Source organism: Pteropus alecto, unplaced genomic scaffold (genome assembly GCF_000325575.1).
Source record: "Pteropus alecto unplaced genomic scaffold, ASM32557v1 scaffold131, whole genome shotgun sequence".
Classification (NCBI taxonomy): domain Eukaryota; kingdom Metazoa; phylum Chordata; class Mammalia; order Chiroptera; family Pteropodidae; genus Pteropus; species Pteropus alecto.
Genome location: NW_006434709.1, coordinates 19,104,773 through 19,131,114, shown reverse-complemented (window position 1 = coordinate 19,131,114; position 26,342 = coordinate 19,104,773). Strand labels below are relative to the sequence as shown.

Here is a 26,342-nt window from a genome sequence, read left to right as displayed (position 1 = left end):
ATAATTTATTGTTCAACCAGGACACTTTTGAGAGTGAACTGAAAGTTATGCTGGAATTATTCCAGATAAGCAGGCTGGATGGTCACCCTGGGCAATCTGCTAGGTCCTGACTCAAATCCTCCAAAGAGTACACAAAACAGTTGTCTTAACAAGAACTTGCTAAAACTCAAAGTAGCTTAGGAGCGAGATGGCTTTATTTTAAAAGCCAACTGTGTTGTTGAAGAAGAGGCTGTGTTCTCGCCCCATTTTGGCTATCGTCCGGGGCTGCCTGGGGAATTGTGCTGAAGAGGTGTATGCTCCTGGGCCTGGGGTTTTCTGAAAACAGAACAGAAAACAGGAACTGATGAGAGCGAGACACCAAAACCCCAGAGGCTCCCGAGCCTGACTGTTGGAGCCGCCGTGGCTGGCAAATCTCCACAGAGGAAGACAAGGACCACACCGGCCTGGGCTGAGGCCTGGGACACCTTTGCATTGGCCTGTGTCCTTGAGGCCTGCTCCTGTCAGCAGCTCTCCCCAAGAAGGCAAAGGTGCTGAGGGACAGTGGAGAAGCAAGTGACGACCTAGACCTGTGGGGGAGGCAGCTCACATGTCACTTGCACCTCAAGGCACACTTTCTTCTAACGGACCCTCCACCCAGGGAGTTCCTGCCCCTGGAAATGCAATAGTCCTCTCCCCTAGTGACCTCGGTCTAGTGGTAAGAGGTTGGAGAGAACGGATTCTCGACTTGGATGGTTGATCTCAAAAGTCCAAACTCACGTGTTTCTGTTGTTGACCCAGCATGATGTAATGAGAGGTTTCTCTGCCAGGGTCTATGGACCCCAGGGTCAGAAGTATTCTCAAGGGATCTACAACTTCTACTTTTTAAAAGTGTTGATAAAATTGATAAAATTTACTTGATAAAATTCTTTTAAAAATTATTGTACCAATTATTTAAACAAAGCTTCTCTTCTATAGTGATAAAATGCAAATGACTGTCATTTTCAAAGGCTAAGACTTCAATTTCTCAAGTCAACGTGTTGCATGCTGGGATGCACACACACATTTTCAAAACCCAAAGGCATTTTCTCTTGGGTTGTCGGAGAGACACAAGTGTCTCTGTATATGGTTAACGGAAGTGTTTTATTGTCAGGTAGGCCTAAGTTCGGGTCCTAGTCCCACTCGATGGCTGGGTGTGACCTTGGGCCATGGGCTTCCCCGGCGTCTCACATCCAATGAGGTTCTGAGGCTCAGTGAGGTCCTCCAGGACAGAGCACCAAGCCAGGCCAGCCATGTGCTCCACACGTTAGCTACCACCGCTAGCATTATTCCCTGTTACCACCTTCTTGTCATTTCCTTTCTTTCTTTCTTGCTCTTTGTTATCTCTTCAGGGGACAGTGAGAGTGGAAATTGGATTACCCTGATGGTGGGACAGAGAGTCAGCCCAGCGTAGATGAGGTCAGCTGCCTGCAGAAGCTGCTGTAAATGACAGGATGTTTCTCTTGCCAAAGGCAGAGGAGCAGCCTGGAAATCTCATCAAGTCCTGGCCGGATGTCAAAAGAAGCTGAAGCCTTTATTAGTGCTGTTCATGAGGAAGCAGCTTGCGTGTGGAATCCTGGGTGGCCAGCCCACAGGACGGGAGGCTTACGGGCCTGGGCCCCGCAAGGCCACCCCTCAGGAGGCTGCCAGCTCTGTTTCTCAGACCTTGAGAACAACCGGCTCCATCTCCCAGCCCTGATTTCACTGTCACCAAGCAAACTCCTGGTTGTCCTTGGCTTCCATAAACAGTTTCCTATAATGGGAGACACTCCACAGAGCAGTGGCCTCTAACACTTGTAAATTAATATTACACCTTCTGGCCTCTTGATCATTTCCCTAGGAGATTGGTTAGCATGACTCCAACTTCCTCAGCATGCTCAGCCCTGTGAATTCTGACAAAAATCTGTGTCTGGACCATGGTGATGCCACTAGGGTATGAGGATCTGCTGAAGGGATCTACTGGTCTCCTGTTGTCGGTCTATTTTTACTTTTACTGGCAGGGCCTCCCCAGTATTCATACCTCCAGATAAAGAGCATACTACCCGACATTGCAGTCAGCAGCTCTGGAGCGAGATCCTGAAGGTGAGAGCCTGAGATACCACAGGTAGGGCTGCAGAGGTAACCTGCAGGCCCAGACAGTGGCAGTACTAGCCCTCTCCTACCCTCTGCCCAGCTTCAGCCCCCTTCCTTCATCTCCCAGGGTGGGCCCATTTCCTTATAGGCAGAATTTGTATTGCTGTCTCCCAACCATTCCAAATAAGGCTACATACCAGCGAGTTTGGGGGACTTTCAGACTGGGGTGCATGCTGGAAACACCAAGGCCATGGGAATTAAAACTGTCTTTTAGAATTTAAGAAAAAAAAAAAAGCCATTGTTTATAACTCCATGTTATGCTTTCGAGATCTTCCTTGGTCTTCTCTAGGCCTTCGAGGTTCTCGCATACTCTCAGATTCTACCTTCTTTATATCTCTCTATAGACTTGAGCCTCTTCTCTGTCTGTCCTGAGTTCTTGGGGCAGAATGATTATTCATGTCTTAGTGGTCCCCTTTGGTTCAATAATAGTGTCTCTGCTCTCACTTTTTGCTCTCAGAAGCCACACACACAAAGAAAGGCAGTTCTGGATGGATGGGGGCAGCCACTGTCCCCTGCCTGCCTCAATTCATTAAAAGTATTTCTCCACAAAGCATCCAGGTCATAACATGGATAGCTAATTACTGTGCTGGTTGTTCTCATCTGGACCCATAATTCAGCAGTAGTCTTCAGGCCTGGAGTCCCTCCGAGCCTAAAGCTGGCAGAGGGTTTGCCAGCTATTTGAGCTCTATTCTCTTTGCTGCCTTGACAAGTAATTTTATATACACTAAAATTGTATGTAAGTATAATACACCCCATCCCACCCCCATTGCCCCCCAACACACTGTCACAAAATTTACAATGATACTCTCTGCCTTTTAGAAAACTTACTGAACAGGCGGGCAAGAATCGAGGTACTTTGGATTGAAAACAAGAACTAACAGAAGTTGTCGAAGGTATTTTCAAGTCATAATAACCTGGTCCTGGACCTTCACGCTATAGAAAATTAAAAAAAAAAGTGTTTCATATTTACTAATATTGATATATTTTAATGCTTTATTTGCCTTCTATAAATAAACATATGAATCAGTGTGATATGGTAGAAAAACTCCTGGATTTGGGCTGAAAAGGTGTGCCCTGCCACACAAATCATTGTAAAATGGGGAAAATACCTGCTTTATCTATTTTATCTGCCTGGTGGATGACTGTGAAAACTGATGATTAAGTGACCTGCAAGTCTCCCTTTGTCCCTGCCTGGGCCCCTCCCCACACTGGCATGCCTCCCCCACACTTGTTTCTCTGACCGTTAATAGTAATTTGCTGTTCTGAGCTGTTAGCTTTATAAAACACACTTGTTTGTCCACACAAATGTAATATATGTTATCTTAGCCCAAACAAGTACTCACAGCAATTCACTGACATAAATACAATGCTATGAGATCAAATGAACACAATTTAAAAAAGATGAACATCTCAATAGAAAATTTAGCAAAAGGCTGTTCGCAAAGAGGACATACAATCGTTCAGTGAGGAAATGGGGGGAGGGCTTTAATCTCATTAATAACAAATACATTCTAATTAAAACAGCAATGACATTCTGGGAGGGGTCTAGAAAATTAACAAAGGTGGAAGGAAGGAAGGAAGGAGGAAGGAAGTTTTTAAGGAAGGAAGGAAGGAAGGAAGGAAGGAAGGAAGGAAGGAAGGAAGGAAGTCAGTCAGGCAGACAGGCAGGAAAAGAAAGGGGGAAACTAAAACTTTATCCACCAGCAAGGACATTCCCATAAGATTCTGGTGGAAGTATAAATTTCATTAGCCTTTCTGGAGCACAATTTGGCAAGCTATGAAATAGCTTAAAAACATATATACTTATCCAAAGGGAGAGAAAGAAAAAAGAGACCGTTTACAAGACTTGCAGGAAGCCAGAACACAAATGGGTCCTGAGCCTAGATACAGCAGGGAAAATGGAAATGGCCGAAACAACACAATGGATAACGCAGACAAGATGTTAGCCTTTTGTTTTATTTTCTAGTAATTCACTTTTTTCCTCTCTCATTTTCAAAGACCTGTGCTATTTGACAGATACAAGTCTTTCTGTCATGACATCTTGGATCTGTTTCTACACAATGCAGGACTGGGGGAAATGAGGGTTCAACACAGCATTCTGTCTGTGTGGTATATATATTTTAAGTTTTTATAATACAAAGTTAAAGACAATGTATATTTATTATTTTGACCCACCAATTCCACTGTAGGAGGAATTCATCCTGAGAAAACAACTGAGAATGTGTGCAAATACTTGGTCACAGGACATTCACTATAACATTGTTTCTAAAAGTTGACAATGGGAAATAAACTAAATGGCCAATGACGTGTACTTGGTTAAATAAATTGTGATTCTTCCATCCAGCCGTCCCACATTGATGAACTTTTGTGGACATAAAAGCTACCCCAAAATATCGTTAAGTGAAAAATGGAAGCTTAAAAAAATGTGCATGAAAAAACTGGGAATGGAACGTTCACTGACAGTAGTTTTCTCTAGGTGGTGGCATGTTGAGTAAAAAGAAACTTTTTTATTTTTATTTTTTCTGCTTATCAGCATTTCTAATTTTTCTACAATGGACTTCAGTGCTCTTGAAATTTGAAAAAAAATTACACCTAATGTATATATAAATAAATACAGACAATGAGTAAAGGAGAAAAGGGAGTAGGAAAAAACAAAAACAAAAAACGCACAGAAGGTTACAACAGAGAAATGTGTTTCATAACATCCTCATAACAGGTAAGGCCAGGCCACAAATTAGCCCAACGGATTTGGCGAGACAAGCGTCCAAGTGCAGACCCTCCACAGGGTTCAAGAGCAAGCCTTTCTCCAGCAAAAGAAACCATCAACAAGGTAAAGAGGCAACCATTGAAATAGGAAAATATATTTGCAAGCAACGCCTCCAAAAAGGGCCTAATATCCAAAATATACAAAGAACTCATACAAGTCAATAACAACAAAAAAATAAACAATCCAATCAAAAAAAATGGGCAGAGGACCTGAACAGACACTTTTCCCTAGAGGACATACAAATGGCCAACGAATATTTGAAAAGATGCTCAATATCACTAGCTATTAGGGAAATGCAAATCAAACCACAATGAAATACCATCTCACACCTGTTAGAATGGCTATAATCAACAGGACATGTAATAACAAATGCTGGAGAGGATGCAGAGAAATAGGAGCCCTCATACACTGCTGGTGAGACTGCAAATTGGTACAGCCACTATGCAAAGCAGTATGGAGGTTCCTCAAAAAACTAAGAATTGACCTACCATATGATCCAGCAATCCCTCTACTCAGTATTTACTCCAAAGACTTGAAAACTCATATTCGAAAAGATATATGCGCACTGATGTTCATAACAGCATTATTCACAGTGGTCAGGACATGGAAGCAACTGAAGTGTCCTACATTAGATGATTGGCTAAAGAAGCTGTGGTACATATATCCAATGGAATATTACTCAGCCATAAGAAGATATGAAATAGTGCCATTTGCAACAACATGGATGGATCTTGAAATAATCATACTAAGCGAAATAAGCCAGACAGAAAAGGTTGAAAATCACATGATATCGCATATGTGGAATATAAACCTAAAAGCAACAAATGAACAGGACAAACAAACAGAGACTCATGGACATGGACAATGGACTAGTGGTTACCAAAAGAGAAGAGGAAAATAAAAAAAATAAAATGCTAAAAAAAAATTATGTATATATAGTATGAAAAATAAATAAATAAATTGGCATTTAAAAAAAGAAAAAGAACAAGCCTTTCTCCTGTTCCTTCCTGTGGCTGGCACAGCAGTGTAATTAGAGCTCCATTCTCAATTACTCCACCATGAATGGAGTCTGTTATTACAGCCAAGCACAAGTCTGATAATCAAGGGATGGCTGTGTCTCATAATTTTACGACATGGCAGGAAGATGAAAACAGTAATGTTTTCAAATCAATGCATACATGGGACAGAGATCGCTATCAGGGTGAGGTTCTCTGTATGCAGTGACCTCTACACTCCCACTGGAGAAATCTGAGCCACCACAAAAACAAAGGCATAGAAATCCAGGGGAATCCAGACAGGAACAGTTTGTACAACGTTCCCTTGGTTTGGCCATAATAAGCACAGTACTCTCAAGCCACAGAGGTAACTGGTGCAAAAGGTGCTGACTCCGTCACCACAAAGGTCTGGCTATCTGCAGGATGGCCAGGAAATACCACCACCTGCATGCACCAAGCCTGATGTGGCTTTCATTTCTAAGTTTCTAAGTCATGAGCTCCTTGGGAGTCCAGGTGCCAGGCCTGGCGAAGCACCGACGTGTGCCTGTGCCATTTAGCAGCCTCTCTGCATGGGCTTAGTCACTTGAATCAAAGGGACTAAGACTTGAGGCAGAAAGAAATGACTGAATGCTATTTGCCCCACATGTATCAGATGATGAAATCTTTTAAGTGGGAACATTAGGGAAGTGGCTACAGGCCTGAGTTCATATTCCAGAAGCCAGAGGAATGCTGTTCTAAGTGAGAAGTAATTCAGGCCAGGGGCCTGCAGTGGCAAGGCAAACAGCTCCAGTAGAGTCCTGGCTTTTGCCCCATCCAAGGACATGTGATTTTTTAGGGAGGGGGACACTGTCCAGGATGGCTCTGAGTGCATGTTGAGAAACAGATCTGGTTCAGTAGAAGGGTGTTTAAAACAAGGCCTTTTGAACTGTGTCCTGCTCTTCCTGGAGGTTGGGAACTCTGCTCCCAAGTTTACTGGTGATCACTGAACGTGACCCAGAGCTTTGGTCCACATTACGTGCGGAAAGCCGGCACTCAGGTCCATCATGCAGTTCAGAGCACATCTTGCACAAATTGGATGGGCCATTTCTTAAACCTTGCTATTGTCAGGGCCATGCTTTCGCAAGTCTAGGTTTCCTGAAGCTAAACCTTTGAAAGAGCACTGACATTAGGTGCTGAAGGAGAACAGAACTATCACCTTACTAGAGTCTGCTGCCAAAAGGAACTACAGGAAACCTTTCACAGTACCCTTGCCTCTGCTTTGGGGCATGATTACATCTCAACTCTCCTTACAAGATGATAATATCTTTCCCTTCCCTTTGAAAAAGTCCTATTTAATTGAGTCTCTACTTGAGGGAAACCTTAACCAACAGGAACAGGAGGGGTTAGCAGATAAATAAAATATTATCTTCAACTTCAGAGGAGTTTATAGTCCAGTGAGAGACAGAGGCAGAACCAAACAAAAACACTCCGACAGAATAAATGAAGGTGTGAGGAGCCGAGGTGGTGCTGAGTGGGGTTGAGCTAGCCGCTTGGCTCCAAGGTTCTAAACCAGGTGTATCTGGCCTGTGTGATCTCAGTGGGCCACAGGATGTTACCAAGGGCTGGAGCTTTCCATTTACTGACTTTTCTGGCGTGCTCCTGGGTTCCTGTTATATCATGAAAAAGCTTATTTGGTTCTGACCCCTATTGGGCCATGGTGCTCCATTATAGCACCATTATAGGCCTTCGGTAAGTCCTGCCACGCCCCACTGGACACACCCCTCCTCCAGGGCTGAGAGGTGGAACTGGCTAATCTACACAACATCACTCAGGGGTTGAAAGGTACCAGGTGCCTCTCTGAAAGACTGCATGAGAGTAGATGAAATTATCCCAAGTTTGTACGTGCCAAATTATGTCCTCCCAAAATCCATAAATCCTATGAATTTTTGTTGCATTGAATAATGTTCAATATTGGTGTCTCCCCTAAATTCATGTCCTATGACTTTTGAATTCCCAGTACCTCAGAATGTGACTTTATTTGGAAATAGAATCACTCCAGATAGACTTCATTAAGATGAAGTCATTAGGATGGGCCTTAATTCAATATGAAAGGCGTCTTATATAAAAAGGGGAATTTTGGACACAGAGACACGCACGCAGGGAAAACATTGTGTGAAGATGACGGCAGAGGTCTTGCCAAAGATTGCCAGCAAACCACTAGAAGCTAGGAGAGAAGCATGGAACAGAAGGAACCAACACAGCTGGCAACTTGATCTTGGACTTCTTGCCTCTAGAACTGTGAGACAATACATTTCTGTTGTTTAAGCCACTCAGGTTGTAGTACTTTGTTACAACAGCCCTAGCAAATAAATATACAAGTGTTCAGTTCTTCATTCAACTAATACACAATGTGCCAGACAGTGTGTTGGGAGTTGGAAATACAGTGGTATATGATTATTTCCCAATATCTGTTTTCCTGTTTCTGAGTATTAGAACAATTTTTAACTGGCCACATGTCTACCCAGAATAGAAATTAATTTCCCAGGCTCCCTTGCAGCTAGGTGTGGCCACGTGGCTAATTTCTGGCTAATAGGATGGAGGTAGAAGAGGTATATGCAAATTCCAAGGAGCATCCTTAAGGAGAAGGCAGCTTGTCCATCTTCCCTGCCCTCCTGCCTATTAGCTGGTCCCATGTTCTCGGTTCTCTGACGCCATGGGAATGGAAGCTGTGCTTAGCAGAGCAGCACACAGAAATCGGATACTGTGGAATTGCCACACCAGCCCTAAGCTACCTACTGCAGGCACTTTATATAAGAGAGAAACACGTTCCTATCTTATTTACAATATTGTTATTTGGGGTCTTTGTTACTGGCAGCAGAAATCAGTCTTAGTTGAAAGATAGACATGTTTCCCACTCTTGTGGGACTTATATTCTAGCAGCGAATACATACCTTACAAAAAAATATAATGACAAATGTGTGGAGTATCACAAAAAGAGAGCATATAAGAGGGTAAACTGATCTGGCCTGAGGGGACCGAGAAGCCCTTAAGGAAGTACATTTGAGCAGAAGCCTAAAGAACCAAAAGGAAGAGTTGACATAGTAAAAAGGATGGAAGAAGGGTTTGTACAGGAAGCAGTACGTAATAGGAAAGGTTAGAGAAGGCCAAAATAGCCAGGGCCTTCAGGGCAAGCCCAGAGAGGAGGATGTTTAATGCTGTAGGGACAAATTCACTGCATCACAAATTAATTAATTAACTAATTAATTAAAAATTTTTAATTTTTAAATAAAATAATAGTGCATAGGCTTCTATCAAGAATGCAGTTAGGGATATGAAATTCGGCTTTCTCTCAACAGTTACCACATCATTGTTTTTTACACATGTATTAACACTAAGAATGGTTTTACAATTTAATTGCAGAAGTAAAATGTTAAATGTCACCACCCTTGTATTCCAGTTCCTGCAAGTCTTCAGCCTCCAGAAGAAGCCTTTCTGTTCACAGGCAGGTGTGCTGGTCTAACAGGGTGCCTCTCCAGCCTGCTCTGAAGCGGGCTCAACTGACAGTCCCCACGGCCTCGCCCTGCCAGTGCCCCCGGGACCCTGGGCACTGCCAGAGAGCTGCCCGCTACCTGCCTCGCCTCTAGCTCACATACTCACTCTCATTTATCCTCACAACGGCTTCATAACAGTGTAGGAAACGCTATTACCTCCATTTAACAGAAGAGAAAGCGAGGCTCAGGAGATTAGAAGCAAATGGTTTAGCACCTTGGCTGTGGGAACCAGAGCCAGTTATTGATCCTGCTTCTCTGTGCTGGGAGGTGTCAGTACTTGGTTCTAAGCTGGTTTTACTTTTTAATCATAAAGCTAAAGGGAACTTAGAACAAGCACATAGTCTGTCCCCATTGATCCTAGGCACAAACAACCTTCAATGAATCATATTTGAAGAAAGGGTCAGAAATAAAATTCATGGCCCCAAATGCCTGTAGATACACATGTAAAACGTAAGTAATATATCACGTAAACTGAAATTACTACACGGGATGATAAAAATGATCTCCCCAAAATTTGGTGGGATGAGTGTGAGAGGAGAAATACTTTGTGCCAAAAAGAAAACGAATGGCCCTGCAAGGAGGGTAGAATTCTGTGGGGGGAGTGGGCACAGAGAGAAGCCGGAATTGTCTCTCTGGGAATTCAGGAGGAGGAGGGTGGCAGGGTGTATCTGACTCAGGGACTTCTAGAATTCTGTAACTATTAGTCTACATGTTCAGAGGAAAAAGAAAGGAGACATGCATATTGGTAGGTGGGATAGAAGCAAATCTGTCAGGGGCCAAAACTTATTCAAATTAAGAATCGACATACCTCGGAAGTCTAGCTCGATATTGTTTATTATTGCCAAGAGAGAAACGTGGCAGTCTGGGTTTCCGGGTAGAGGGCTGTGCAGTGGGGTAACACTGAGTGATCACAACCCTGCCCATGCTAAAGGTGCAGCTTGTACAGGAACGCATGTGCCAGGGACCCCCAGGTAATTCAGAATTGCTGCAGGTGTTCACTGGCCCATCTCCCTTTTCTACATGACCCTGGGAGCAGAAAAGGCTCCACCATCGTTAGAAATCTCAGGTAGTTACATCTGCTCAGGAACTTATGCCCCTACTCCCTGTCAGTGATTAGACCAGGGTCAGGCACAGGACTATCACCTGGCTAATCAGAAGAACCTGCCTTTTCATACACCCGTGCTAAACAGGCAAGTGTGCATCTGAGGCTGCCGGAAGTGGTCTTCCCTAGCTCATGGAGAGAGCATGTCCAAAGGACAGAGAAAGGTAAATCAGTGGCCACTTGCCAGAGGCTACGTGCACCAGTAAGTTCCACCTCACCTTTATGGTTTTATTTTTTGCTTAAACTAATTCAGGAGAAGTTTCTGTCACTTGCAACTGAAAAAAATCCTAACACATTCTCTTTTTCCTGTTCTGTGTCAAGATATTGTTGTAAGAAAGGAGCACAGGAAATTCTTCACACTCACAGCCAGGCAGGGATCTATGACTAAAAACAATGGTGTTAGTACCATTGGAAAAGTTGCACACATTTTTTAAAAAGAAAAATTGCCAGGCTATCTTTTTCTTTAAAATCCTAGTACATCTGTAACTATATTTGAAAGGTTATATTTTCCCAAAAATGATACCTACAAGTGAAGTCATCTTTGAGGAAATTGAGACTGAGACCTGCTTAAATCAACTTAACTTTCAGATTCCATTCAAGCAGAAATCAATTTGTTTGGCTTTATTTAATCTGACTGTGTTTATTATTTTCCTGCTCCTCATGACATTTTAAACTAGCTGGAAATTTTTCGTAGTTTATTTTTATTTTATTTAAGTATTCTTGGGGAAAAAAAGAGAGAAAGTATTCTTGGTATACAATATTATATTAGTTATATTAGTTTCAGGTATACAATATAATTCTAATAATAGTTCAATAATTCTAAGTAATCATCTGTCATCAGGCAAACTTATCACAACCTTATTGACTATGTTCCCTTTTACCTTTTCACCAGTCTGTCTCCCCTCTGGAAACCATCCTTTTGGTCTCTGTTTCTGAATCTGCTTTTGTTTTGTCTTGTTTGTTCTTTTTTTTTTTTTTTTTTTTAGATTCCACATATAAATGAAACCATATTGTATTTCTCTTTCTCTGTCTGCCTTATTTAATTTAGCATAATGCACTCTAGGTCCATCTATATTGTTGCAAACGGCAAGATTTCATTCTTTTTATTGCTGCATACTATTCCATCGTATGTATATACCACATCTCCTTCACCCATTCATCTGTCGATGGTCACCTAGGTTGCTTTCATATCTTGGCTATTGCAAATAATGCTGCAATGAACACGGGGGTGCATAAATCTTTTCAAGTTAGTGTTTTCATTTTCTTCAGATAAATACCCAAAAATGGAATACATTATGTCTATTTTTAGTTTTCTGAAGAATTTCCATAATATTTTCTATAGTGGCTGCATCAATTTGCAGACCTACCAACAGTGCACAAAGTTCTCTTTTCTCCCCATCCTTGCCAACACATGTTATTTCTGACCTTTTAATAATAGCCATTCTGGCTAGCATGAGGTGGTATTTCATTGTTTTGATTTGCATTTCCTTGATGATTAGTGATGTTGAGCATCTTTTCATATATCTGTTGGCCATCTGTATGTCTTCTCTGGAGAAATGTTTCCTCATGTCCTCTGTCCATTTCTTAATCAAGCTGTTTATTTTTTTGTGATTGAGTTGTATGAGTTCCTTATATATTTTTGGATATAATCCCTTTTCGGATATATCATTCGTGAATATATTCTCCTATTTAGTAGGTAGTCTTTTTGTTTTATTACTGGTTTCCTTCTCTGTGCAGAAGCTTTTTAGTTCGATGAAGTCCCAATTGTTTATCTTTGCTTTTGTTTCCCTTTATTGGCTTAGTTTTTAATTGAACTAACTCCTTAAATGCAAAAACAGCTGGAATGATTCAGCATTCTTTCATAATGCTAGTTTTAATGCAGAGAGTATGCCACAGATCTTCTATCCCCTTTTCAAACTTCTACTAAATGTAACTATAACAGACAAATCATATAACACTCATTTGTATCTGTTCAGACTCTTTCCTGTTTATCTAATCCTTTCCTTATTCTTCATAGGCTTGTCAGTTTTTAAGAAATACAGAAACATCTTGAAATATTTCTGACATTAAATAAAAGAAACCCATTCTTATTTGACACTGTAAAATTTTATTCCTACCGTCAGAAAACATGTGGAGGTCTCATTTTTCATTTTATATACAACTGTGAGAAATAATAACTGTAAAGAAACTGCTCAGCAAATCACTAGAAGCCCAAAATCACATGTCTGACTGAGTCTCGATTAAGTAATAGTAAGTGGCACTATTTTTATTTAAGTAACAAAATATTCCCTCAAACATTATCCACATTCTGACTTTAAAAAATTATATTTTGAAAAATTATAAAACAAATGGAAAAGAGAGAAAGAAAGTAAACCACCACCCTTAATCACAGCATCCCAGCACAGCCACTAAAAGCGTTTTGGTGCATTTCCTGTTTTTTATACTCAAATTTTTTCTTACATTACTTTAATCATAATATACATTTCTATCTGTATCCTGCATTTTCACTAGATAGTAGATCATAAAATTTTGTTGCTATTTTATAATTTTAAAAATTGTTTTAATGGTCATAAAATATTCTTTTGAGTGGATATGTAATACATTTTTAAACTATTTCCCTTCTGTTGGATATTAAATTGTGGCTGTTGTTATCTTGCTATTATAAATAATCCCTTAATGATATCTTTGTATAGATGCATATTTCCCTATATAAGATTGTTACTTCAGCAAGATGTTCTACAAATGGAATTAGTGGGCTAAAAGATATAAACAGTTTTTATAGCTTAATATATACCGCTAAACTGCTTTCCATGGGGTTGCATTAGTGTGTACTCCCACCAGCAATAGACAAGAAAAGCAGCGAGTCTCTACAATCCACATGCCAGGCAGATATGGGAGCAAAAAGATTGAGAAAAAGAAAAATTTCCTTACTCCTCTTTACCTTAATAGAAATATTAAATAATATCGTCAGTGGCCCCTATATGTGCAAAGACGTTTAGAGAATATCTGATATCCTTAATGCCCACATTTTGAAACATATTCAGGAGGAAACAAAATTCATGTAATTTTTTAGGGTAGGTCAAGAGATTTATTTGGATCATTTATAAAAGCAGTTAAATAAAAGGGAGGAGTGAGGGGAAGGAAAATCACAAATGACAAATTTTACTTTGTTCAATTTGCTTGGATAAGAATGGCTAGTATTTCATCTAGTTCCCTGCTATGAGGGAACTGGACCTTTGGGTTTTGGGGTTTGGAGCTTGGTCATTATTATCAAGGTGCTAAAAGGAAATGGTGGCAAATTAATTAATTAAGTAAAGACTTTTAATTAAGTAAATTAATTTAAAAAGTAAATAATGGCTGGTAGGAGTTTCCAATACAATTTCATTCTCTGGGTACTAAAAGTACCTTTTTACTTATGGTAGAACATGTCTTCCGGCATCTATCCCAATATACGCCCATAAATACTCTCCTCCTCAGTTTTTTCCTGTGGAGAAAACAATTATGCTGACCCATAATCAATTATAATTTTAACAATAACTGAAATAGTCGATAAGTATACAACCTTACACTGGTAATTTGAAGGTTAAAAACCATTTTCCAACCTGATAAATCTCTTCCAACTAATTCTCCTGAGAACCACCTACACTTCGGGGACAAAATATAATTCACCAACTGATTCCCTGACACAAACAAGAAGGCTGCATTTTTCAACAAGTGAAAATGGCTCCTGAGAGGACTTCAGGCACATAAGATCCTAGAGGATCTTCAAATTCAAAGTTAATGTACTTTTTACAACTAAAAAGTCATATAGTAATCTGCTATGCCTTAACATGGTCTATTCAATTTTTCAATAGGCTGCTCCTGGAGAGTTTATGCATAAATAATTAACAAATTTCAATGGACTAGTTTTCACGGATGATGGAAAGGTAGGAGGAAGAGATGTGCACCTGTATGTATGCATCTTTTATAACCTGCCTCGTTCTCAAAAGGGTTTAAAGTGACTTGGTGAATGTCTGTAGGTCGTACTATGTTGCACCAGATCGACAGGTCAGATTTCTGGTGATTATAGGTTTCATGTCTACCAACAATGAGAGAACCTGTCCTAAGTTAATAGGGCTCAAATGACACTATGACCTTACCATGCCACTACACACAAAACACATCTCAGAAGAATTAAAGAGTTACAAGTTTTTAAAAAAGTCAAAATGCCAAATAAATGAAAGAACATGTAAGTGGACATCATGCTTCTAGAGGGAATTTTTTAAGTGGTGGGAGAAATAAAAAAGGAAAAGATATGCTGATTTAATTCGACACATTCTTTGAGCACTGTGCTAGGTACTGGGCATTAACAAATAAGACAGACCCTTCTTTCATGGAACTTACACTCCAGAAGGTGGTGACAAACTTTCTAATTTTATGACATAAACATTTTCTATTTTAAACTTCTGTATATATAAAAGCATGAAAGTAAAAAGCAAAATCCCTGAAAAAAATCAGCAAATACAAGTGTTAATATCTTTTCATTATAGAATTTATACAAATCAGCAAAAAAAGAATGCTAAAATTCCACCCAATAGGTAACTGGGTAAAGACTGACTAGAAGACGTGGTTCTATAGCGCAGAAGGTCCTGGGTTCACACTCCAGTGGAGCCACAGTCATGGTCTACGGCCATGCCACCCTGAACAAGCCCAAAGTCTGATCTCAGAAGCTAAGCAGGGTTGGGCCTGGTTAGTACTTAGATGGGAGACCACCTAGGAACACCAGGTGCTGCGGGCATAAATAATAAAGAAAAAAAAAAAAAAGATTGACCAGAAAGTATGCAGGAACGACCACAAGTAACTGGTTAACAAATAAATGGAATGTGTAACCTCAGCTCCTAGATTAAATGAAAATAATGAGACACCATTGTTTTACTATTAAATAAACAAATATTATTTTTTAAATAACAATAAGCAAGATCTCATGAGATGGTCACCGTTTTGATTGTTGGCAGAGATGTATCTTAATGTAATACTTTTTAAAAGGGTTTGGCAATATAATCTCTACTCTCGTACATCTCATTTATGATAATCTATAAAAATGATGCCCAAATTTAGAAAAGACTATGCATTTTCTTATCATAGTGTTAATCTTTTGATCTAAATGTAAACAAATGTTGCCATAACACAAAAGAATTCTCCAATGAGCTGACCACTTATAAAATTATACCCTATTCAAACATCTCTCCCTGCTTAGCACTGGCCTCCACCAGGTCAGTGTCTTTGTGAGTCAGCTTCTCTCCCTCATTTTAAATGGTATTCAATAATACATTGCAAATAAAATGCAAATCCACTTCAAAGTAAAAATGCAAATTTTACCCCCAAAATGCAAGGTTTCGTGAAGTTGATAAATGTGATAGAGAAGTGCCCAAATCATGGGGAAAGTCTTAGACTGACCAATAGAATCCAACAAAGTTAGGCGAGTTAACAACAAAGAAGAGAAGATGGACGAGGGCTGTGACACTATTGGCACTTCGGTAAAGAATGACTCAAAATATCAGAGGAGATGCCCTTGAGAAAACTGAAGAAGCTTCATACATTTTTTCTAAAATTTGTCTTTTGTAATTTCATTAGAATGTCAGACATTAAGTGAAAGATGTCATTGTACTATTATAAAATATTGTCAAAAATATACTAAAATCAATACAATTTCTTTGTTAATTTAAGAATTCGAGCATAGTTGTAATTATAAGATATATTTTTATCTTATGTTGTAATTTTTAGTTTAATTTTTTAAAGTAAAGTCCAAATCAAACTTTATTGACTACTTCAAAATTTTGATTCTATTTAAAATAGGTTCACCTTAATAGGTCTTTTTTAGTGGGTCAAGTTATATTTAGATTTCTGTACATGGAATAATTGAAAAGGAGATTAACCATCAACAGGGGAATTGGTGAATAAATTATGATGTAATAACTTGATTACTTATCCAGTAAAAATAAAGTTTAAAAGAATTTCTAATATTATGAAAGTTAAACGCATGCTAATTGAAAATAAGATTATAGTGTATTATGATCACGACTATGTTTTTAAAACTGCAGAGGAAAAAAAAGGAAGAAAATCGACATTCTTTCTGGAGTTCTTTCGGTGCTTTCTTAGTGTAGACCGGTTTCTCTCTCAGCCAATTGCACAGTGGTCCACCTGGGACATCTTCTCACTAGAGTGGATCCGCTTTCTTCTAGATCTCATGCCTTCCTCTTTCTAGGTTTACTCCTCTGTTTTACTACATTTTATCAACAGTGGCATCTTTGAAAAGGATATTTTTATGAGATTTGCGTGTTTGCAAATGTCTTTATTTTGTCTTCACAATTGATAGTTTAGCCGAACAGAGAATTCTAAGTTGAAAATAATTTTCCCCTTTTCCTCTCCCTGTGGATACTAATTGGATTTTTTTTTTTTAGAAAAAAAATATTCCCCCTCTATTTCCTGCATTCTGTTTTCAACCAGGTTTCCATCTTTTTGTCTATTTATCTCCATCTTTCATTGATGCTAGAGGCTTTTCTCATTTGCCTGGTAGAAGTTCAGGTATGTAGCTGGGATGTGTTGAGATCGAGCAATTGAATGATGAGCCAGTGTTTTTCCTGGGGTTCCCTAAATGTCAAGATGGGGCTCTCTTTCCCCTGGGCTCATTGAGTTTTTCCAGAGGGTAAATTCCACCAATCTTTTGCCTGAGGGTCAAATGTCCAAAGGCCAGCACTCCACATGAGGAAAGAAAAGGGGACTTCTGGATCCGAATTACTATGTATGCACGGTTTTGGTTAATTTCCTGGTGTTGCATAACAAGTCTCTCCTTACCTTCCCTCCTAGTCCCTGTCTACCCCGTGGTTCTAAGGGACAAACAGGTTCTCATCTCTTCTAAATAAACTTCATTTGCTTTTTAGCCTGGGGCTTTCTTAATCTCTATCATCCAAAAATTGTTAAAATCTCATTTGCCGATGTTTCTCTTTTTTCCTCTTTAATCATGAGAATTTATTTATCCTTTTACTACTATTTTATTGGGATTTGAGAGTAAGAGGAGATTGATGTATACGGCTAATTTGCCATATTGAGCAGAAAACCATATATTACTTTTAGCATAGAAAATATAAACTTTAAATCAAATAGCTATTGTGACCATAATTACATAAAGCTAGTATATTCAAATTGCACTATATCAGTTTATCCCACAGAAACATAAACTCCATCTATTTAACATTCATTCTTGTAGATTTTCCCTGAAACTGTTACTTCACATTTATGTCAAATGAGATTCTCTTATAAGAATCAACTGACTCATCTATTTCACAAGAAAAATGTCTGTGAAAATTTCCAGCATAGCAACCCTTTGTAAATCTTATTTTTCCTTGTTTTGCAGATGCTTTTGTGGAATCATCTAAAGGTTCGTGTCTAAAAATACACCACACGTTTTGTGCACAGAATGAACAGTTTAGATATAAATGTCGAAAAATCGAAACCCCTTCTTTACATTTCCCCCTCTTTTTCAGTTCCATCCTTTATCCCAGGTACCCTAATTCTTATCATCTCATCTCTATTCCTAAGAGCATGGTGAGGGAGGGAAGATAATCTAATAAGTCACTATTACCTTAGTATAAATTGGATCAATACATTTGTCCTAGGAGATTTTGCACTTAAAAGAGGACATGTCAAAAGGAAAAATCCCCTCGCAAGATTTTTCGACAGTTAAATCAAAAGGGCACAGGCGTCATGTCTCAGCTCATAGGCTCTCACATCAAGATCCCTACTGTGGAGTTCCAGACATTGCAACAGTGAGTGGGGGAGATGTAAACACAAATTTCCCTCTGGGCCTCTCAAACAATGAATGCCTTATGGAAAAGCCCTTGGATCCAAATCTAAGAGGTCAGCTGGCACTTCAGTTTCTCTGACTTTTGCTTAGGATGTAAGCTCTGAAGGGACAGGTGTGAGTGCCCCTTTCCTCCTGCAAGCCTTTTCTTTACTCCTGTTCTTATCTCCTTTCTCTGCCTGGAGTAGGCACTTGCTGGGAAGCTTACAAGTGAACACATCAGAAAATTTGGGAGATGGCTGTTGGGAGGAAGAAAGTACATGTGTTTCTATCAACAGATAATCTTAAACTTGAGTCGTCACTGTCTAATTTTGGGTACCCTGCTTCAAGTTGTACGTGCTAAGCTGTTTGGTCCCACACCAGTCTGACACACGCATTGTGAAGTGAATCATAGACTCTTGTTTGTGTGAGCTGGAATGTGTACTCACTGGTTGAGTTATTGACTTTAGAGGGTACCTGGCCTTCAGGAAGGCAGAAAGAACACTGATAAAATGTCTCATTTGCCTTTGAATGTTTAACAATGCCTACCTTTGGGCCTCACACACATCGCCATCCAAAAAAAAGATGATTTATTGAAGAGACAGAGAACTTCTGTTGAAGTCAGCTATACTCAGTTGAGTCAAGCTTTTTACAAAAAGGCTTTGTTGAGAAAAGACTGAAAATTCTAACACCCTAAAAGTGTCCCAGGAAAAAAATATGGCCAGTTAAAAAAAGCCATTGTACAAGGTTCCCAGCAGGAGCCTAAGCTACATTCATCCATCATAAGGATCTTAGATGATTGGGACCTAACAGGCAGGCTGGCAGACGGCCCTTCCAAGAGAGAGAAGCCTCCTGCATATGCAATCATCCTACTGCAAAGAGGGTCAAGTGGGCCAATCTGGTCCCATGAACAACCCTCAGTCATCAGCAGGTATTTTGTGATTCCAGAGACAACAGAATGTCTGCCACTTGGATTTGAACCCAGAGCAACTCTAAACATACAAGGTCATGCTCACTTACTAGCAACACAGCTTAGAGGTCAGGTTTTGAGGTTACCATAGACTTGGCTAACACTCTGGTTCTACCTCTTAATAAATGTGTGACCTCAAGCAATTAACTTCCATTTCCTGACCTATCAAATAGAGACGATAAATACTACCCCATCGAGTTGCTGTGAGGATTAATTGAAACCGGATATGATTGTCACTGGCACCAGAAAACATTCAATGAATGATGGCCAGCCTTATCATCAAAGCTGATCCTAACAGTAGGAACAGCAGATTTATAAAGTTCCTTCCAGTTCTAAGAATCCTTAACAATTCTGTGACTATGATGCTAATTTTTAGACTGAATGATAAAATTTAAACCGAATTATCATTCTAAACTGAATAAAATCAATCAAAATAGTTTTTCAGATAAAGGCTGAATGGCATATTATAATAGACTAAGGAGTAATGCATTTATCTCAAGAAGGTTTGAGATAATGTTCTAGCAAGCATCATTTCTTTATCATACTCACACTGCACGCCACCATCTCCCACTGCTAGCATCAAAAGAGTTTGTTCTCTGATGTATACAAATTCGTGGATCTGAACCAAACCCATAAGTTTGTTCTGGGAATGCATGTTTAAGACAGCCCTGGGCTATTTCTTTGTCTTGGAACATTTTTCATGAAAGTAGTCTTTTCACTTTGTTGAAGGACAGGATGTTCCAAATCAGTGAATCACTTTTGTTTATAAAATGGAATAGATGAGGTGACATCAATGAAAATGGCGGAATAAGGATCTCCAAAAATCTTTTCTCCATAAAAGCCATGAGAACAAAGGCAAAATCAACTGCCTTGTGCTATTTCCCATACCAGGCTAACAGTAAATTATTTTTAGTTGAGTCTCTTTACTAAGAGTAAACAAATCCTTAGTAACTCATGGCATTCATTTAAAGCTTGTATTTCAAAGGAAATACAATATCACCCAGTGGAGAAGAAAAGTGGTGTCTTGACTGCTTACTGCCAAAGCCAACTGCACAATGCATTTATCTCCATTCTTTCCTTATCAAATAAAACAGGCATAACTATCTTCTTTTCCCCCACACATACACACCTGTATACACGAACATACACACATACACAAAGAGCAAAGAGAAGAGACAACACCCAACAGAGATAACATGTTTTTGGAAGAAGTGAAACAGTCTGGAATAATGGTACCTGACATGGCATGGCAGGGTGGAGAAAATCAAAGGCTAAGTGCCTGGAGAGGGCGTGCCAACGAGAAGCAGACTGATTCGCTGCACGGACACCAAGGACAGCTCAGGGAGTTTAGCATCAGGCACCTCTGAGGTGGGGGTGAGGGTGGAGCTGAAAGCAGGAGGATTCATTGAACATCTTCTCTCCAGAAGTCAAGTAGCAACCCATCCCACATCCCTGTAGAAAATAGATGGCTTCATTTCTGAGGAGACTGCATCAGATGTCTGGACTCAGGAGCCCCAGGCACTGTGAGGACAGGGGCCTTTAGTGAAGATTAAGTGAACGTCTACCTTACAAATAGTGAGAGCCCCATCCGCTCCTAGCCCCTTATCCCACTCAGTTCCCAGAACATTGACAACTGGCTTATAACCCAGGCAGGAGGCTGAGGGGGCATTCAGAAGCAACTAATGGGTCAAAGAGAAAAGGTCTACAGATACAAACATTTACGATCTACTGAAAGGAAAAACCTGGTCCTCACCCCATCCATCCACTGTGAAACCCACCTGGAAATAATCTCCACCTATATTAGCTTCCCGTGGCTACTGTAACAAATTACCATATATTTGGTGTCTTAAAACAGCAGAATTATATTCTCTCATAGTTCTGGAGGCCTGAAGTAAAAAAAAATCAGTTTCATTGGACTGAAATCAAAGTGTCACCAGGGCCTTTCTCCCTCTGGAGGCTCCAGGAATAAATCCTTTCCATGCCTCTTGCAGCTTTTGATGGCAGCTGCCTTCCTTGGCTTGTGGCCACATCACTCCAATCTCTGACTCCGTGGTCACATTGCCTTCTCCTCCCTTCTCAAATCTCTCTCTGCCTCTCTCTTACAAGGTCACTTGCAATTGCATTTAGGGCCCACCAGATAATACAGGATAATTTCTACATCTCAATATACTTAATATAATCACATCTGCAAAGTTTCTGCCATATAAGGAAACATTTATAGATTCTGGGGATTAGGACATGGAAATACCTTCGGGGACCTACCATATTTAACCTACCATACCACCCCCACACAGAAAGTTTTTAACCAGTCTTTTAGTTTCTCACTTATGTGTTAGTGACATCAAAATTTTTTCACCTTTATTGGATATCCGAATTTCTTGTTTTACAAATTGTCCATTCATGGCCTTTATCTGTTTTACTTTCTACTGGTGTTTTTCCTACAGATTAAGAGAATTTTAGACAAGGCCATTAGCCCTTGAACTGCCGTGTATGTTGTAAATATTTTTGCTAATTTGCATTTGCCTATGAATTTGTTTACAGTTTTCTAATACACACAAAAAAAATTTTAATGTTATATAATCAAATCTAATACTTCTTTTCCTTTGCAATTCGTCCATTGCTATTATATCAGAAAACCTGCCTTATCCTAAAATTAGATATGTGCTAATATATTTTCTCCTGGTTTTATGGTTTTATGTTTTCTAAAGTACTGAATTCTTTACATGGAATTTATTTTAATATGTGGTATGAGAAAAATCCAACTTGCTTATTCTAAGTTATTTAAACAAGTATTAAGCACAAAATATCTTTTCCTTTCTCTACTGATCTGTCATACCATCTTTATCAAATATATAAATCTTATATATTCCAGGGTCTGTTTCTGAACTCAGTTATCTTAATCCCTCTTTCAGATGTTCGATTTTTTCCCCTCTGAGTTTCTAGTTACAAATAAATAACTATAGTCTATCAAATCATCCCAAAATAATTTCATATTTTCTCATTCTTTCTAAATATTTATATAATTATTTATCTCGTGGTATCTTACTGGTCACTTATCTAAAAGAATTCATTTTTATCATAACACATGTACATGTATTTGAAAATTTTTAGAAACAGGAAAGCATTTTCACATTTTTAAAAGAAAAGAACTTAGAGATATCTTTCCTCTTTGTTGTTAATACAATGATTTATTTAATATATCTGATGATTTTATTAATTAGTTAATTCAATAAATAATACATGCTAGCCATTTTTCTAGGTTCTAAGTATACAGGACAAAAACTGACAAAAATCCCAACCATCATGAAGCTTACATTCTAGTAGAGGAGACAGATAAAAATGGGATAGGTAAAAATTTTAATGCAGTAAGTGTATCGGTGATGAGTGCTATGGAGAAAAATAAATCGAAGAAGCAGGGTGGAAACAGGAAACTCTGAACAGGTGACTAGGGATGACTGAGAAGGTGGTATGAGTCAAGACCTAGAGAAAGTAAAGGAACTTTTACTTTTCTTCTGTAAATTGACACACACATGGGTAACTTACATTGAAATCCCTGGTATATCTTCAGGTATACTTTAAGTATATCTTAAATCAATTCCATAATCATTCATTGCTTACCTACTATGATGAGCAAAACGTTAATCTCGACATATCAGAAGGAATCACTGCATATTTTAAATATCAAATTCATCATGAGTTAACTGTCTACAATATACTTACAGGAGTGAAGCAGCTTGTTGGAAATCTTTGAACTGTAGAACGAAATACAAAGCTCCTATATTAAAAAAAAAAGATATGATTTTCTAAATTTATTTTTTATGTGAGGATCTTTGTTAATTTATTTCCCATCTCTCATTAAATATTTTAAAGTGCTAAGCTAGATGTGATGGGCATAAGTGAGGTTTAAAAGCCATTAGTATTGGTTGTTAAGCATGTAAATAGAAAAGCATGAGTGAAATTATTAAAAGCAACTCAATAAGTATATAATTACCTGGAAGCGTACTTGGGAACTGGTGCAGGAAGTAGATCATATTGCCCTGGTGAAAGCTTAACTGACTACATAGAATGGACAAGGACACCAATAATAGATTAATACAGGTCTTAAACTCACTTCATTTTATTATCTGTCATTCATAATTTTATTTTATGACCATACATTATATAATTTATTCTTTATTTTAATAGTAGAAAAGGTACATTTTCAAAGGTGGAGCTTCAAAACATTCCACAGATATTTACTTTCCATGGTGAATTTTATGACCATATGCCTGAAATAATGTATTGAAAAATGCTATACAATTGATCATATCGTAAATGTACTAGATTCAACAAATCGATTTTACCATGATTGAGTGAGCCTGCTCTGTGGGTAAAGAACTGCACTAGATGTGGTAGGGAAGAGATATGGTCCCTGACCAGCAGAAGTGAGAAGGCACATACATAAACAATTCTAATATAAAACAATATAATCAATGCAAAAAACAGATTAGAGATTTGAGAAGTAGGGAGAGATTAAAACTAACTCGGTGGCCCACAGCTAACATCACATTAATCAACAATGAAAAGCTAAAAGCTCTTCCTCTAAGATCAGGAACAGGACAATGGTGCCCATCCTGCTCCATTCCTATTCAGCATAGCACTGGAAGTTCTAGCCAGAGTATTTAGGCAAGAAAAAAAGAAATAAAAGGCATCCAAATTGGAAACCAAGAAGTAAAATTGAACCTGTTTTCAGAAGACATGATCTTATATGTAAAAAACCCTAAAGACTCCACCAAAAAAACTGTTAGAACTAATCAATAAATGCAGTACAGTTACAAGATAAAAAAAGAACATTAAAAAATCAGTTGAAGGACCTGAATATAAGACTTGAAACAATAAAATACATAGAAGAAAACATAGGAACTAAACTAAAGGAACTTGGGCTTAAAGAGGATTTTATGAATTTGACCTCAAAGGCAAGAGAAGAAAGAGCAAAAATAAATAAATGAGACTACATCAAACTAAAAAGCTTCTGTTTAGCAACAAAGTCAACAAAGTAAACAGACAAAACCGTCAACAAAGTAAAGAGACAACCATCCAACAAAGTCAGCAAAGTCAAACCGTCAACAAAGTAAAGAGACAACCATCCAAATGGGAAAATATATTTGCAAGCAACACCTCTGATAAGGGCGTAATATCCAAAATATACAAAGAACTCATATGACTCAATAACAACAAAAAAAACAAACAGTCCAATCAAAAAATGGGCAGAGGACCTGAACAGACACTTCTCCCTAGAGGGCATAGAAATGGCCAACAAATAATCGAAAAGATGCCTCAAAGCAGTCTACAGATACAGTGAAATGCCTATTAAATTTCCAATAGCTTTTTTCATATAGGAAAAAAATATCTTAAAATTGATATGGAACCACAAAAGACCCTAAAGTCAAAGCAATCTTAAAAAAGAAGAAAAAAGCTTGAGCATCACACTTCCAGATTTCAGACTATGGTACAAAGCTATAGTAATCAAAACAATATGATACCAATATAAAAACAAACACATAGACCAAGGGAACAGAATACAGAGTCCAGAAATAAACCCACACATATACAGTCAACTAATCTTTGACAAGGGCACCCAAGAATACATAATGGGGAAAGGACATAAATAAATGGCATTGGGGAAACTGGATATCCACAAGCCAAAGAATGAAACTAGATCTCTATCTTATACCACTCACAAAAATTAACTCAGAATGGACTGAATACTTAAATGTAAGACCAAAACCATAAAATTCATAGAAGAAAACATAGAGAGGAAAAGCTCCTTGACATTGGTCTTAGCAATAATTCTTTTTGGATGGACAGCAAGTTTCAGGAATTAACACCAAAAGCACAGGCAACAAAGAAAAAAAAAGACAAGTAGGACTACATCAAACTAAAAAGCTTCTGCGCAGCAAAGGAAACCATCAGCAAAATGAACAGGCACCCTATGAAATGGGAGAAAATATTTGCAAACCATATATCTGATAAGGTGTTAATATCTAAAAAATATAAGAAACTCATATAACTCAATAGCAAATCATCATCATCATCATCATCATCATCCAATTAAATTGAGCAGAAGACCTAAATAGACATTTTTCCAAAGAAGACATTCAAATGGCCAACAGGTACATGAAAAGGTGCTCAACATCACTAGTCACCAAGGAAATTCAAATTGAAGCCACAATGAAATATCACCTCACATCTGTCAGGGTGGCTATTATAAAAAAAAAAAAAAAGAGAGAGATAATAAATATTGGTGAGGATGTGGAGAAAAGAGAACACTTGTGCACTCTTGGGGAATATAAAATAGTACAGTCATTATGGAAAACAGTATGGAAGTTCTTCAAAATATTAAAAATAGAACTCCCATATGATTCAGCAATTCCACTCTGGATATATACCCAGAGGAAACAAAATCAGTTTTCTAGAAGATATATCTACACTCCTGTGTTCAATGCAGCATTATTCACAATAGCCAAGCTATGGAAACAACCTAAGGATCCATCAATGGACAAATGCTTATGGACGATAGATAATGAAAATGTGATATATAAATATATATGAACAATAATATAAATATATATTATTATTCAGCCATAAAAAGAAAGGAAATCCTGCCATTTACAACAACATGGATGAACCTGATGGGCATAATGCTAAGTGAAATGAGCCAGACAGAGAGAGACAAATAACATTTTGTATCACTTACACGTGGAATCTAAAAGCTTGTACTCATGAAACAGTAGAATGGTGGTTGCCAGAAACTGGGGTGGGAGGTAGAGGGTTGGAAATGGGTAGATGTTGGTCAAAGAGTACAAAATTTCAGTTATAAGATGAATAAGTTCTAGGGATACAATGTACAGCATGGTGATAATAGTTAATAATACTGTATTGTATACTTGAAATTTCTGAAGATAATAGATCTTGTTCTCATCAAACACACAAACTGGTAACTATATGAGGTAATGCGTATGTTATTCAGCT

The 26,342-nt window shown here is 38.5% G+C and overlaps 1 protein-coding gene and 1 pseudogene across 1 annotated transcript in view; one reads left to right on the top strand and one right to left on the bottom strand.

Moving 5' to 3' along the window:
* STPG4 (sperm-tail PG-rich repeat containing 4) overlaps positions 1-26,342 on the bottom strand; it is a 40,284-nt gene continuing 13,942 nt past the window's right edge. Inside the window, exons 4-7 of the mRNA XM_006909618.3 lie at positions 23,323-23,387; positions 23,052-23,106; positions 2,977-3,081; positions 1-315 (exon numbers count right to left, since the gene is read on the bottom strand). Of these exons, the coding sequence (XP_006909680.1) occupies positions 199-315; positions 2,977-3,081; positions 23,052-23,106; positions 23,323-23,387 (342 nt within the window). The 3' untranslated portion in view covers positions 1-198. The remainder of the gene's footprint in view (positions 316-2,976; positions 3,082-23,051; positions 23,107-23,322; positions 23,388-26,342) is intronic.
* On the top strand, positions 15,204-15,319 carry LOC112478086 (annotated as a pseudogene).